At 45.8% G+C, this 15,968-nt stretch overlaps 1 protein-coding gene across 1 annotated transcript in view; it reads left to right on the top strand.

Moving 5' to 3' along the window:
* The window catches only part of LOC137320985 (lipoxygenase homology domain-containing protein 1-like), an 87,374-nt gene that overhangs the window by 58,636 nt on the left and 12,770 nt on the right, over positions 1-15,968 (top strand). The window contains exons 20-23 of the mRNA XM_067983057.1: positions 5,087-5,204; positions 8,246-8,423; positions 11,971-12,156; positions 15,301-15,471. Coding sequence (XP_067839158.1) covers positions 5,087-5,204; positions 8,246-8,423; positions 11,971-12,156; positions 15,301-15,471 — 653 coding nt within the window. The remainder of the gene's footprint in view (positions 1-5,086; positions 5,205-8,245; positions 8,424-11,970; positions 12,157-15,300; positions 15,472-15,968) is intronic.

Here is a 15,968-nt window from a genome sequence, read left to right as displayed (position 1 = left end):
TAGAGAAATTAATGGCACTGAAAGTCGATAAATCCCAAGGATCTGATGATCTACATCCCAGGATTTTGAAAGAGGTGGCTATAGAGATAGTGAATGCATTGGTTGTCATCTTTCAAAATTCTATAGATTCTGGAACGGTTCCAGCAGATTGTCGGGTAGCAAATGTTACCCCACTATTTAAGAAAGGAGGGAGAGAGAAAACAGGGAACTACAGACCTGTTAGCCTGACATCAGTAGTAGGGAAAATGCTAGAATCTATTATAAAGGATGTGATAACAGGACACTTAGAAAATAATAATAGGATTTGGCAGATTCAACATGGATTTATGAAAGGGAAATCATGTTTGACAAACCTTTTGGAGTTTTTTGAGGATGTGACTAGTAGAATAGATAAGGGGGAACCAGTGGATGTGGTGTATTTGGATTTTCAGAAGGCTTTCGATAAGGTCCCACACAGGAGGTTGGTGAACAAAGTTAGAGCACATGGAATTGGGGGTAATATACTGGCATGGATTGAGAATTGGTTAACAGACAGGAAACAGAGAGTAGAAATAAACGGGTCTTTTTCAGGTTGTCAAACTGTAACTAGTGGGGTACGGCAGGGATCGGTGCTTGGGCCCCAGCTATTCACAATCTATATCAATGATTTGGATGAGGGGACCAAATGTAATATTTCCAAGTTTGCTGATGACACAAAACTAGGTGGGAATGTGAGTTGTGAGGAGGATGCAAAGAGGCTTCACGGGGATGTAGACAGGCTAAGTGAGTGGGCAAGAACATGGCAGATGGAATATAATGTGGAAAAATGTGAAGTTATCCACTTTGGTAGGAAAAACAGAAATGCAGAGTATTTTTTAAATGGTGAGAGATTGGGAAATGTTGATGTTCAAAGGGACCTGGGTGTCCTTGTACATGAGTTACTGAAAGCTAACATGCAGGTGCAGCAAGCAATTAGGAAGGCAAATGGTATGTTGGCCTTTATTACAAGAGGATTTGAGCACAGGAATAAAGATGTCGTACTGCAATTATATAGGGCCTTGGTGAGACCGCACCTGGAGTATTGTGTACAATTTTGGTCTCCTTACCTACTTGCCATAGAGGGAGCGCAACAAAGGTTCACCAGACTGATTCCTGGGATGGCGGGATTGTCGTATGAGGAAAGATTGAGTAGACTAGGCCTGTACTCTCTAGAGTTTAGAAGAATGAGAGGTGATCTCATTGAAACATACAAAATTCTTACAGGGCTCAACAGGGTACATGTAGGGAGGATGTTTCCCCTGACTGGGAGTCTAGAACCAGGGGTCACAGTTTCAGAGTAAGGGCTAGGCCGTTTAGGACTGAGATGAGGAGAAATTTCTTCACTCAGAGGTTGGTGAATCTTTGGAATTCTCTACCCCAGAGTCCTGTGGAGGCTCAGTCATTGAGTAGATTCAAAACAGAGATCGATAGATTTCTAGATATTAAAGGCATCAAGGGATATGGGGATGGTGCAGGAAAATGGTGTTGAGGTAGAAGATCTGCCATGATCTTGTTGAATGGCGGAGCAGGCTCGAGGGGCCGGATGGTCTACTCCTGCTCCTATTTCTTATGTTCTTATGTTCTTAAAATAAAAGTCCAAAATTCTGTATCAGTTGTGTTGTGGGGGTCTCCATTTGACCTGTTCTGCACCTGTGACCCTTGCTTCCGTGGGCGTTGGCAGTTGTACACAAAAGTAATTGCGTACATTTTTTTGACACATGGTGCTGACACAATCGGCAATACCAAAATTAAGGGGAAGAAGTCATGTACCTGCATGAGTAGAACTGTCTGCTCTAATATCCCTATGTGTCGTTTCAGCATCACAATGCACAGTTGCATTTGAGCAGATGTACTTCTTTGTACCAGATTTTACCTTCAAGTTCAGTGTCATCCATCTGCCAATCACGGCAATAAAGACATGATTAGAAACATAGAAAAATTTACAGCACAGAAGGAGGCCATTCGACCCATCGTGTCTGTGTCAGTCAAAAAAGAGCTACCCAGCCAAATCCCACTTTCCAGCACTTGGTCGGTAGCCTTGTAGGTTACGGCACATCACGTGCATATCCAGGTACTTTTTAAATGTGATGAGGGTGTCTGCCTCTACCACCCTTTCAGGCAGTGAGTCCCAGACCCCTACCACCCTCTGGAAAGAAAGTGGTGTCCACAACTGTACACAGTACTCAAGCTGTGGCCGAACTAATGTTTTATACAGTTCTAGCTTAACCTCCCTGCTCTTATATTCTTTGCCTCGGCTAATAAAGGAAAGTATCCCGTATGCCTTCTTAACCGCGTTATCTACCTGTCCTGCTACCTTCAGGGATCTGTGGACATGCACTCCAAGATCCCTCTCCAACTCTTTACAATCTATATTAACGATTTGGAGGAGGGGACCGAGTGCAACATATCAAAATTTGCAGATGATACAAAGATGGGAGGGAAAGTAGAGAGTGAGGAGGACATAAAAAACCTGCAAGGGGATATAGACAGGCTGGGTGAGTGGGCGGAGATTTGGCAGATGCAATATAATATTGGAAAATGTGAGGTTATGCACTTTGGCAGGAAAAATCAGAGAGCAAGTTATTTTCTTAATGGCGAGAGACTGGAAAGTACTGCAGTACAAAGGGATCTGGGGGTCCTAGTGCAAGAAAATCAAAAAGTTGGTATGCAGGTGCAGCAGGTGATCAAGAAAGCCAACGGAATGTTGGCTTTTATTGCTAGGGGGATAGAATATAAAAACAAGGAGGTATTGCTGCAGTTATATAAGGTATTGGTGAGACCGCACCTGGAATACTGCATACAGTTTTGGTCTCCATACTTAAGAAAAGACATACTTGCTCTCGAGGCAGTACAAAGAAGGTTCACTCGGTTAATCCCGGGGATGAGGGGGCGGACATATGAGGAGAGGTTGAGTAGATTGGGACTCTACTCATTGGAGTTCAGAAGAATGAGAGGCGATCTTATTGAAACATATAAGATTGTGAAGGGTCTTGATCGGGTGGATGCAGTAAGGATGTTCCCAAAGATGGGTGAAACTAGAACTAGGGGGCATAATCTTAGAATAAGGGGCTGCTCTTTCAAAACTGAGATGAGGAGAAACTTCTTCACTCAGAGGGTGGTCGGTCTGTGGAATTTGCTGCCCCAGGAAGCTGTGGAAGCTACATCATTAGATAAATTTAAAACAGAAATAGACAGTTTCCTAGAAGTAAAGGGAATTAGGGGTTATGGGGAGCGGGCAGGAAATTGGACATGAAGCTGAGTTCGGATCGGTCAATGCCCTGTGGGTGGCGGAGAGGGCCCAGGGGCTATGTGGCCGGGTCCTGCTCCGACTTCTTGTGTTCTTTAGATTTGTGGTTGGGATCAGATCAGCCATGATCTTATTGAATGGCGGAGCAGGCTCGAGGGGCCGATTGGCCTACTCCTGCTCCAATTTCTTATGTTCTTATGTTCTTATGTTCCTCTACACCTCTCAGTATCCTCCCACTTATTGTGTATTCCCTTGCCTTGTTTGCCCTCCCCAAATACATTACCTCACACTTCTCCGCATTGAATTCCATTTGCCACTTTTCTGCCCACCTGACCAGTCCACTGATTTCTTCCTGCAGTCTACAGCTTTCCTCCTCACTATCAACCACACAACCAATTTTTGTATCATTTGCAAACTTCTTAATCATGCCCCCTACATTTAAGTCTAAATCATTAATGTATACCACAAAAAGCAAGGGACCTAGTACTGAGCCTTGCAGGACTCCACTGGAAACAGCCTTCCAGTCAAAAAAAACATCCGTCGACCATTACCCTTTTCTTCCTGCCACTGAGCCAATTGATTGAGAGTTAGAGTTTAGAATTAGGGTTGGGGGTCATATTTAGATTTAAATTAAGGTTAGATTTGGGGTTAGCATTAAATTTAGAGTTAGCTGTAGATTTAGGTTTAGGGTTAGATTCAGGATTAGAGTGATTTTATTTGGGAGAGAAACCTTGGAGCTGATTTTCCTGATGTTTGGCCCCAAGAATGTCCATTTCCTCAGCTCAAAGGTCAGAAAAAAGGGGAGAATTACTGGAGCTTCCCAACATGGGCAGAGCTAAGCCTGCAGCTAAAGTAGGCACTGGCCTATCACAGGCATACGTATAAGGCGGGAGGGGGCATTCAAAACTTGCCACCTTATTTTCAGATCGATTAGGTTGATAGATACCCGGTTGCAGGATCTACAGCCTGGTGGACCTCAGCAGAGCCTGGGGAAGACACAAGTAAGTGAGTGGAGGCCAAATAGGAGGGAGAGGCGGCCTCTACTAGGCCCTCTCCCTCTATTGCCGCATGTTGGTAGCAAATGCACCGCTACCCCAGCCTACCACACCTTTCACCAAGCGGCTTCAGGGAGCGGCAGGGAAATGGGACAGGAGGCTGGGCTTGGCCCTACCTCACCCCTCCCCCCGACCAGAATGTACATATGATAAGAGGGGAAGGGGCTACCAGCGACAGTCGACAGCACCCCCCAAACCCACAACCTCTACCACCTAGAAGAACAAGGGCAGCAGGCACATGGGAACAACACCACCTGCACGTTCCCCTCCAAGTCACACACCATCCCGACTTGGAAATATATCGCCGTTCCTTCATTGTCGCTGGGTCAAAATCCTGGAACTCCCTTCCTAACAGCACTGTGGAAGAACCTTCACCACACGGACAGCAGCGGTTCAAGAAGGCGGCTCACCACCACCTTCTCGAGGGCAACTAGGGATGGGCAATAAATGCTGGCCTTGCCGTGACTCCCACATCCCATGAACGAATAGAAAAAAAGTCCCAGCTGGGGAGGGGAGAGAAAAGCTAAGGTCAGAATGGGGAGCCGTCTGTAGGCCTCATGGCTTCATTTGCCTGTCAGTTCCTCCACTATCCTGCCCGATTTTGAGGAGGAACAATCAGCCCCAAATTTCAGTAGACAACCTCCTTCCACATCCAAATCAAAGACTACTTTCTAGCCAACTTCCATGTTCATGTCAATGTGATTATTATTTCTTGTTATCATCATTATTATTTTTAGTATTATTCCGTGATGCATTCACTTTCCAGATTTGAGAGAGGTCAAGAAGACACCTTCAACATGGTGATTGCGGATATCGCTCCGCTCAGGAAAATAAGGATTCGCACTGACGCCAAAGGAAACCGTCCCGACTGGTTCCTGGATAAGGTGATGCTGAGGTCACAACTTTGGTCCAGTAATGAATGGAAGGCAGTGGGGCAGGAAACTGGGATCATGTCTTGAGTTGCACCATAGTCACAATCACAATCTTTGACCAGGGTAGTCTCAGTGCTATGAGCAGGGTGGACTGAATGGATTTGAACAAGCGTATTTTTGGGAGAGGTTTCATGGGACTTTTCAAAAACATTTTAAGGCTTCATTCCAGAAATGTCCAGGTTTGGTCCTCTTTGATCAGGTCTCAGCCATGGCAGCAGTTAGAGTGCTACAATTACAGCACACTCGATTAGGCAGGGGAATCTCAGCTGGGTTTCCGTTCCTGATCACTGTCCAGCAACCTTTGGAAATGCACATCGAATGGGGAAAGGATCAGGCTAGCTATGATGGGCGTGCAGTGCCTGCCAACAGTCACTGTCCAGCCTCACAGATGAACAATGGCCACTTGGGCAAGATACTGGAGGACAATCAGAACCTAGTGAACTGCACCACAAGTGGCTAACGCTTTCAAAGAAAGGAAGAACTTGATTCATATAGAGACGAGTGAAGAAAATTAGACTTGAGCTTATAATCTAGGCTGACACTTCAGTGCAGTAGTGAGGGAGTGCTGTACTGTTTTGGGAGCCATCTTTCAGGTGAACTGTTGAACCAAGGCTTTAGAGGAAATATTAACCCTCCCACCCACCCGGCACACACCCAGCAGCTTCCTCTTTCTACCTGTTTTGGGCAGATAGCTGGCTGGAGAGCTGTAAATGAGGCCCAGCTTCCCACTGCTGGGCAGGCCGCCCACTACGGTCCAGACCAGAGGCCCACTGCTTGGATTCCTTGTATCATAGTATTATAATAGGTACAGCAAAGAAGGAAGTCATTCGGTCCATCGTGCCTGTGCCTGCTCTTTGAAAGAGCTATCCAATTAGTCCCATTCCCCTGCTCTTTCCTCATAGCCCTGTAAATTTTTTCCCTTCAAGTACTTATCCAATTCCCTTTTGAAAGTTACTATTGAATCTTTTTCTACCACCCTTTCAGGCAGTGCATTCCAGATCTGAACGACTCACTACATTAAAAAAATGTTTCCTCATGTCGCCTCTGGCTCTTTTGCTGATCACCTTAAATCTGTGTCCTCTGGTTACCGACCCTTCTGCCACTGGAAACAATTTCTCCTTATTTACTCTATCAAATCTGTTCATGATTTTGAACACCTCCATCAAATCTCCTCTTAACCTTCTCTGCTCCAAGGAGAATACCCCAGCTTCTCCAGTCTCTCCACATAACTGAAGTCCCTCATCCAAATCTCTTCTGCACCCTCTCTAAGACCTTGACATCCTTCCTAAAGTGTGATCTATGTTGAATTAGGTGATCTCAGCTGAGGCGACAACACAACAATAACTTAAATTTATATAGTGCTACTCAACCAAAGGGAAGAAATTTAGTTTGAAGAGGGGAAGCGATTGGAAAGGAGGGAGACCAAATACATTGGGGATTGTTTTAGCCTTTAAATCTTTTATGGGTCTATGTTTTTATCTGTAAGTACAAAAATATACATTAAACAAGAAGCACGCTGTTAGACCAAAATGTTTATTTATTACATTAAAGATGGCAGCATTGCAATTTTACAATAACACAAATATTCTTCTTTCAAAAAATAATTTCTCTCCCTCTCTCCTGATGATATGCTACGATACAGTGCTGGGCCCAGCACATTGCAAAGGTGGCCATTCTCCATGCGTGAGTCTAGGCAGTGACTGTTGGCAGGACAACCAAACAAAAAGGGCATCAATGCCAAGTCCAATCCTGTCTGCCAGGTTTTCAAAAAGTTTTCAAAGGCAGTTGAAGAGCTAGCAAACCAAAATTATTTAGGGAGAAAATTGATTCAATGACTCCCTCCAATGTTGGAGCAGAGGGAGTGGAGAGTATCGATAATCCGAAGCTAGAAGGGAAGAAGTTGCAAGCAGGATTTATGGTTGGAGAAGATCGAATAGATAAGAAGGGACAAGGCCATAGAGAGATTTGAAAACAAGAATCTTGACAATGACTTAAGAACATAAGAAGTAGGAGCAGGAGTAGGCCATACGGCCCCTCGAGCCTGCTCCACCATTCAATCAGATCATGGCTGATCTTCAACCCAACGCCCTAGTGGAGCTTGGCAAGGGCAAGAATGATGGATGAAGAGGACACGGCCTGTGGAGTGCTGGACTAACTAAAATTTGTATTAGTTGGCGGTAGAGAGACTTGCAAAGACAAATTAGTCCTAAAAGTGATGATGGTAAGGATTAGGGTTTCAGCAGTGCTGAGGAAAGTTAGTGGTGTTAGCGAGCAATGTCCTGGAAGTGGAAGGATGTAGTTTTGGGACGGACGCAATGTGGGATAAAAACCAGATGTTGGTGGCCCGTGAGGTTTATGGAGTTGGACTAAAGACAATGGGATGCAGGTTGGAGGCAAAAAGGGTGGATTTGGTTTTGCTGTCATTGAGTTGAAAGAAATTTTTACTCATCCCAGATTTACTGTTGTGTAAGGAATCAAAAGTATAACAACAACCATGTCAGTGGAGAGGTAGAGTTGGGTGGAGTCTGCAACCATGTGTAAGCTAACACCGTGTGTGCTAATGGGTGGCAATTAAATGATGAACTTGAAGGGGCCAAGTGTGGAGTCCTGCACCATATTGGAAGTGACTACTTGGGCACGTTTGAGGAGATGCGGTGGCTGCGTTGAGACAGGTGTGAATGGAATCACAAGAGAACAATGCAGCAGAAAAGAACAGGAGAGTGACCATTGAGGAGATTGGAATAGTTTGCAGCGTACAAGGCAGCAGAATATTCCAGAAAGGCTGAATGAGCCAAGCTTACAATGGCATGTCCATTGCTGACTTTTCTTAGTGCGGTAGAAGAGTGGAAATTGGATTGTAGAGACTGGAATGGGGAGTGGTGAGAAGCGGGTGTGTACTTGAGTGGTGATAATGTATTCAAGGAACTTGGAAGGAAAGGGTGCCCTGGTTTTTTTTTCAGCCCCGGCTGCTCTGAATCTTTTAATTCTTTTAGGTTATCATGCTGAACCAGTCTACAGAGGAAATGACCACATTTACCTACAACGACTGGCTCTCAAAAACGCGGGGCACCAAAAGGTCAACTATCTGTGAGCTGGCGGCAGTGATTGACGGTGAAGAGATGGTGGAGAAAACAACCTACATCATCAGTGTAAAAACCAGTGATGTTTCAGGTTGGTAACAACACAGTTTGACAGGTTTCAGTAATCACTACACCAGAACAAAACATTTTGTGGTAACGTAATCTCGCCCAATAGCACCTCAATCTTGTAATAGGGAAAAGCAAATTGTAACTAGCCATTAGATCCCAGCCTGTAACTCACTCATGGATATCTGGTTTTTTTAATTCATTCATGGGATGTGGGCGTCGCTGGCAAGGCCAGCATTTATTGCCCATCCATAATTGCCCTTGAGAAGGTGGTGGTGAGCTGCCTTCTTGAACCGCTGCAGTCTGTGTGGCGAAGGTTCTCCCACAGTGCTGTTAGGAAGGGTGTTCCAGGATATTGACCCAGCGATGATGAAGGAACGGCGATATATTTCCAAGTTGGGATGGTGTGTGACTTGGAGGGGAACGTGCAGGTGGTGTTGTTCCCACGCGCCTGCTGCTCTTGTCCTTCTAGGTGGTAGAGGTCACAGGTTTGCGAGGTGCTGTCGAAAAAGCCTTGGCAAGTTGCTGCAGTGCATCCTGTAGATGGTACACACTGCAGCCACAGTGCACCAGTAGTGGAGGGAGTGAATGCTTAACATGGTGGGACGGGGTGCCAATCAAGCGAGCTGCTTTGTCCTGGATGGTGTTGAGCTTCTTGAGTGTTGTTGGAGCTGCACTCATCCAGGCAAGTGAAGAGTATTCCATCACACTCCTGACTTGTGCCTTGTAGATGGTGGAAAGGCTTTGAGGAGTCAGGAGGTTAGTCACTCACTGCAGAATACCCAGCCTCTGACCTGCTCTTGCAGCCACAGTATTTATGTGGCTGGTCCAGTTAAGTATCAGGTCAATGATAATCCCCAGGTTGCTGATGGTGGGGGATTCGGCGATGGTAATGCCATTGAATGTCAAGGGGAGGTGGTTAGACTCTCTCTTGTTAGAGATGGTCATTGCCTGGCACTTATCTGGCGCGAATGTTACTTGCCACTTATCAGCCCAAGCCTGGATGTTGTCCAGGTCTTGCTGCATGCAGACACAGACTGCTTCATTATCTGAGGGGTTGCGAATGGAACTGTACACTGTGCAACCATCAGCAAACATCTCCAATATATATACAATCCCCAACTTATATACAATATATAAGGTCATCATAAGGTTAGAAATGGGGATTGACATTGCTGCAGGAGTTCCTCAGGGCAGTGTCCTAGGCCCAACCATCTTCAGCTGCTTCATCAACGACCTTCCCTCCATCATAAGGTCAGAAATGGGGATGTCCGCTGATGATTGCACAGTGTTCAGTTCCATTCACAACCCCTCAGATAATGAAGAAGTCCATGCCCGCATGCAGCAAGACCTGGACAACATCCAGGCTTGTGTTGATAAGGGGCAAGTAACATTCGCACCAGACAAGTGCCAGGCAATGACCATCTCCAACAAGAGAGAGTCTAACCACCTCCCCTTGACATTCAACGGCATTACCATCGCCAAATCCCCCACCATCAACATCCTGGGGGTCACCATTGACCAGAAACATAACTGGACCAGCCATATAAATTCTGTGGCTACAAGAGCAGGTCAGAGGCTGGGTATTCTGCAGCGAGTGACTCACCTCCTGACTCCCCAAAGCCTTTCCACCATCTACAAGGCACAAGTCAGGAGTGTGATGGAATACTCTCCACTTGCCTGGATGAGTGCAGCTCCAACAACACTCAAGAAGCTTGATACCATTCAGGACCAATCAAGCAGCCCGCTTGATTGGCACTCTGTCCACCACCCTAAACATTCACTCCCTTCACCACCGGTGCACTGTGGCTGCAGTGTGTACCATCTACAGGATGCACTGCAGCAACTCGCCAAGGCTTCTTCGACAGCACCTCCCAAACCCGCGACCTCTACCACCTAGAAGGACAAGAGCAGCAGGCGCGTGGGAACAACACCACCTGCACGTTCCCCTCCAAGTCACACACCATCCCAACTTGGAAATATATCGCCGTTCCTTCATCATCGCTGGGTCAAAATCCTGGAACTCCCTTCCTAACAGCACTGTGGGAGAACCTTCACCACACGGACTGCAGCGGTTCAAGAAGGCGGCAGACCACCACCTTCTCAAGGGCAATTATGGATGGGCAATAAATGCTGGCCTTGCCAGCGACGCCCACATCCCAAGAACAAATTTTTTAAAAATATAAACCACATGAACCCCTCAATAAAATTCCAACCTGCAGCTTGCTCCCAGATATCCGTTGTGCTACATATAAACCAGCAACCCAGAGGTTATGAGTTCAAATTCCACCATGGCAAGCTAAAATTGAATTTGATAAAGTATGGAGCTTTCCTCACGTACTGCTCTCCCTGAACTGCAAGTATGAAGATCTTGGCCTGTACACTCTGGTAGGGTATGTCCGCCTGCAAGTTTCTATCCTTCTGCCTCTTCTCTCTGCAGCTACAGGTCTCTGGACTCTTGCCTGCTTCTGCTGCTCCTCCTCCTCCTCCCCTTCCAGTTGCAATGTCATCCCAATCACCAAACCTACACTGCCAACCTGAAGTCTGCAGAAGCAAAATTCCAGTGTAGATTCAGCCAGATAACATTTTGGAATATTTAATGCCAGCTCCAACAGCCAACACAGTCAAAAAAGGCAAAAGCAGCACACTAGTGGTCAAAGTGAAGAAACCATTGATTTACCTGAGAGAAGCTGATGATCCCTTGAAATAACGCTGGAAATGGCGTCATCCTAATTGTTCCCACCGTTGAATTGTGTGTCTATTGTAGTACTGATGAATAGGATGCGAGAGCTGTTGAAAATGGCATTCAGGTCCTTAAACAAGCGCAGAAAACTCATTTGCACGTATTAAATAGGCACATGCCCATTTCAGGCGGGCATGCTGGATGCCTAAGAGGAGTCCTGACCCAAAAGGCGTCGGACAATCTTCTGGCACGGAACGTGCGGGCAACATCACAACCTGATTTTCAGGGTCCGAATGCCCATTTAATCAAATGTAAAACAGCCGGTGCCCAATGCAAATCGCCTCCCCCGACCCTCTGCTCCCGATGCCCAGCACTTTCCACGCAACGTAGCTGACTTAAGCAATTTAGTGGATTGGCAACTTAAACCTGCATCCCCTCAGCTCCATGGTGCTGCACCTTGCACAGATCTTACATTTAGCAAGATGCTTTGCTGGGCAACTCTTTTCATGGAAAGTTTTTTGTCAAACCTCCTTCTTATTAAGCGAGAGGGAGGGTTCTGAAGAGCACTGCAGTTTTTCTTTACACAATGATATCGCAGACAAGTGGAATTATGGCACTAGTGTTCCTATGTGCTGCATAGACCTTATGCAAAGGTGTTTTCCTTTCTATTTGTGTTGGTTTCCAAACATATGATGTAACAACATTAAATACATCAAAACGCAGTGTTTGTAAACTAACAAAAAAGGATTGAGAAACACTTCTTCATAAGGTCATATCTTAGTCGGGTAAGACCACCCAGTATTCATCCTGCAGCAAGGAGCCATGCTGTGTGCACTCAATGAGCAGGCGTAGGCTGTATTTACACTAAGCTACTATCTGTTGAACACAGGGGCTGGAACTGATGCCAATGTATCCCTCATCATCTTCGGAGAGCATGGTGACACTGGCACGCTGGCGCTGAAGCAGTCTAACAATTCCAACAAGTTTGAGCGGAAATGCATGGACATTTTCAAGTTCATGGACATGCTGAGCCTGGGACACCTGTCCAAGGTCCGAGTGTGGCATGACAACAAGGGTAAGTAAGTGCAACACTGTGGACTCAACCAAAAATCTGTCCTTAAAGTTACATCTTAGCGATTTCCCTCCTTTATTTCTTCACTATATTGGCTTCCTCTCTGCCCTTTAGATCAGGAAAGTAGGAACAGACTGTGGGCAAGACGTTCTGAGAATCTGCACTGCCAAAGGGGCCTCACATGCAGTGGACAACTTATCAGAGAATCACGGTGCATTTACCTTGACTCATGGATGGAAAATGATGTGATTTTCTGATAAATTTCCCACTGCGCACAAGGCCAAGTGGTGGCAGAACTCCTTGGAAATTTACCCCAATAAATTTTAAGTCAGTAAACAATCAATTTATTTCAGATATTAGAAAAAAACTTCTTTACACAAAGGCTGGTAATTTGCCTGGCAGCGTTTTAGAGGCAAGAACCTTAGGGGCCTTCAAAATGCAATGGATGCTATAATGGGAGAGCTAGGCTACCAGAGCAATGAGCTTCAATGGGTTGAATAGCCTTTACTCATCCTTGACTTTTCTTATGTTCTTATTTGTCATTGACCATTCCCCACTTGGCAGGCTGGGAGGTCATTGGGTTTCCAGGACTCTACTGATGCCAGCCTTGGGCCAGCAACTAACAGGTGGCAAGTGTGGCCCCAGAGTAACATACCTCCCTCTGTTATTATTGTTGTCCATGTGAGGAGGCACTTGAGTTCATTCAGTTGCCCTTCCCTCGGCTTTGGCAAAGTGAAGATTCAGGGTTTGATCTTGGTTGGAGCTGGGCACCCACATCCCATCGTACCACTCTGTATCGCAGGGTGCTGGAGCCATTGGGCCTCTCTGAACATGACTTTGTTTAGAGAGTTTATCGATCTTTTAATAACAGAACCATTGTTTTTACCCACTGGCATCAGAGCAGTACAGCTCTTGGCAACTCTGGGAAACCCCAAATACATTTGAATTTTTGCCCATTCAAGTTGGATCTCTGATCTCAGATGCATCAACACGGAAGACAGCAAATAGAGTCAGGGAGCTTCAACACAAGAAGAGAGGAAAATACAAAGGCAGAATCACCCTGAAATGGGAATAATCAGTCAAGTTAAAGAGGAAATAAAAACTGAGTTATTAGGAGGAAGGAACAATGAGCGAATAACATTGAAGGGGAAAGAGAGTCAGTCAGATTGAAGGGGGATTGAACGTGACTCACATTGGAAAGTCTGAGCGAGATTGGAAGGGGGAAACAGGTAGGAAAGGAAAAGTCAGCCAGAGTTTCTGCTTCTGACTACTATCCAATGACCCTTGCTATATGTGTGTGGATGTCATGTGAAGACTGGACACAGTTGTGGTTCCCACGTGGTCAAATAGTCTGCTGACATTCACTATCAAAGCTCAAAGCTTGGCCACTCGGCCAAGGTACCAAAGAGCACCATGGAGCTGAGCCCTAGCAGGAAGCAGCTTCAGGAGAGCAGAAGGAAAAACAATTGTCAGAGATAAACTAGCAAGGAAAAAAAAGAATAAATTATTAAAAAAGAGAGAATGAAACAAATTAGGAAAAGTGAATTGCATGCAAAAGCAGCAGCAGCAACAACAACAACAACAACAACTTGCACTTATATAGCGTGCTTAAGGTAGTAAAACGTCCCAAGGTGCTTCACAGGAGCGTTACCAAACAAAATTTGACACCGATCCACATAAACAAATATTAGGACAGGTGACCAAAAGCTTGGTCAAAGAGGTAGGTTTTAAGGAGCGCCTTAAAGGAGGAGAGTTAGAGAGGCAGAGGTTTAGGGAGAGAATTCCAGAGCTTAGGGCCTAGGCAGCTAAAGGCACGGCCGCCAATGGTGGAGCAATGAAAATCCGGGAAGCGCAAGGGAAGGATTTTCCTTTGAGAAAATGCTCAAAATGAGATGGGATTGCAGTGCAAATGGCGAGAAAATGGAGGGCCTCACTCCCCCAACCGGGATTTCCCTTTCCTGCCCTCAACAAGACCACCGTGGCCTGCTCCCTCTCGGCCTGCCGCATGCAATTGTTGAAGGGGACAGGGTACAAGTCCCAGTGGATTTTCCATTTTCCCACCCATGTTACCACCGCTTCAGGGGACTGCCATGAGGAAGGTGGCAGTGGTCCCTGGGAAGCAGTGCTAGCTGCACTGAGGAGTCTCCACTCCCTCCATTTGGTCCCTAATGACTTAACCTGTTGAAGGCCCCAGTTTCCACCCAGGCCTTCAGTGAGTCTTGCTTTCAGATCATTGGGGTACTTTAACGTCCCTCGTCGGATCTTCTGGTGCTGCTGCACCACCTGAGTTTCCTCCTTTGCGTTGACGGGCTCCCTCTTGACGGTACATACTTAATAAGCCCTGACCCAGGAAAATGGGCAGATACAGAGGGGTAGATTGAAGTCCTACCCTGATGGAACTCCTGCTGAAGAGGAGAACTCCCCCCTCCCCCACTCTGCCCCAAATCTCTACTACTGCCAGTGTTCTTATGGCCATGAAGAACTCTGGGATGACTCATCCTCTGCATTTCCCTCGTTCCCTCTCATCGTCTTCCTTTGAGTCCACAACAGAGGTTAAGAACTCACCACACATGGGTGAATAGTGGCTACATACCTGTCTCAAACCATGTTTCACATCAGACACATTTGCCTTTGCATCACTGGAGCCTATACCAGATTTTATTGTCTGGCTAATATTTTTTCTGATTAAGCAGCAAATGTAGATACCAGCCCAATATGCATAATATTAGCATAATAAAAAAGGGACCAGTGTTCCAATATATAATTCCAATTTATAGCCTTCTATCTTGCCCAATTTACCCAATAAAGGAAGAAAGAACAGGGGAGAAAAGAATAAAAGAAAAGAGGAAGAATATGATGCTTTGCTCAATGGGTCCAATTCCCCATCAGAGCTTCCTTAACCTCAGGAAGGAACCTGGGGACTGAACAAAGGTTCTCCATTTCTCAGCCTTATACACTGAGGGTCTTCCTCATTCTTTGCCAAAATCACATCTTGTTAAATTCAGGTTTTACATGTGGTGAGACATGGGCTTTACCAGATACTTGCAGTAAGAGCATCAGAAGATGAAGAATGGCAGGGTGAGAAAAACGCTGTTCAGCTAACCCAGTTTGATCTATTAATAATGAAAGGTATTTTCCCTCCTACAGGACCTGCAGCTGGCTGGCACTTAGAGTTTATTGAAGTAAAGGATGAAACCATGGAAGAAACATTCCGATTCCCCTGTGACCGCTGGCTCGCCAAGAGTGAGGATGACGGGCAGATCATCCGTGAACTCCCCTGCGCCAATAATGACTTTTTGGACCTTTCGGAACGCACACGTATGTTTGATTTACACACGCATCACATATTCACATCCTTAAAGGCATTTTAGTTACAATAAAATTATGTTAATACAGTGTGTCACGGCTCATTGCCAGTTTAATTTCATTCTGTTGAGTTTCTAACTGCCATCATATAGCTCTTGCCCATATCTCTGCTGGTTAAATGGTGAGGTGCTGACCAGAAGGTCCACTTCAATCCCCAATCTGTGCTGAGTTGGTGCAGTTGGCATCAGTGTGGCATTTTATGTATGGTATACAGCTGAGTTTGTTTAAATGGGTTTGCAATCTGTCTCACTGTTTGCGGTCACTTTAAACATTTGCCCGAGGTTAACAGCCCTGCTGCTAATGAATCAGACTTGGCAGATCTGACTGAGAGCAGGCGTTGATGGTACACAAGCAGACAGTGCAACCTGCCCTCGGGGGCACAAGATTCATCTGGACAGAGAAGAAATGCCCTCATATAGGCATTAAACAAAATTGTCCAATGCACGTTC

The sequence above is a fragment of the Heptranchias perlo genome, chromosome 1 (assembly GCF_035084215.1).
Source record: "Heptranchias perlo isolate sHepPer1 chromosome 1, sHepPer1.hap1, whole genome shotgun sequence".
Lineage (NCBI taxonomy): Eukaryota > Metazoa > Chordata > Chondrichthyes > Hexanchiformes > Hexanchidae > Heptranchias > Heptranchias perlo.
Note: the sequence above shows the minus strand (reverse complement) of the source record. Positions and strands in the feature narration are given on the sequence as shown.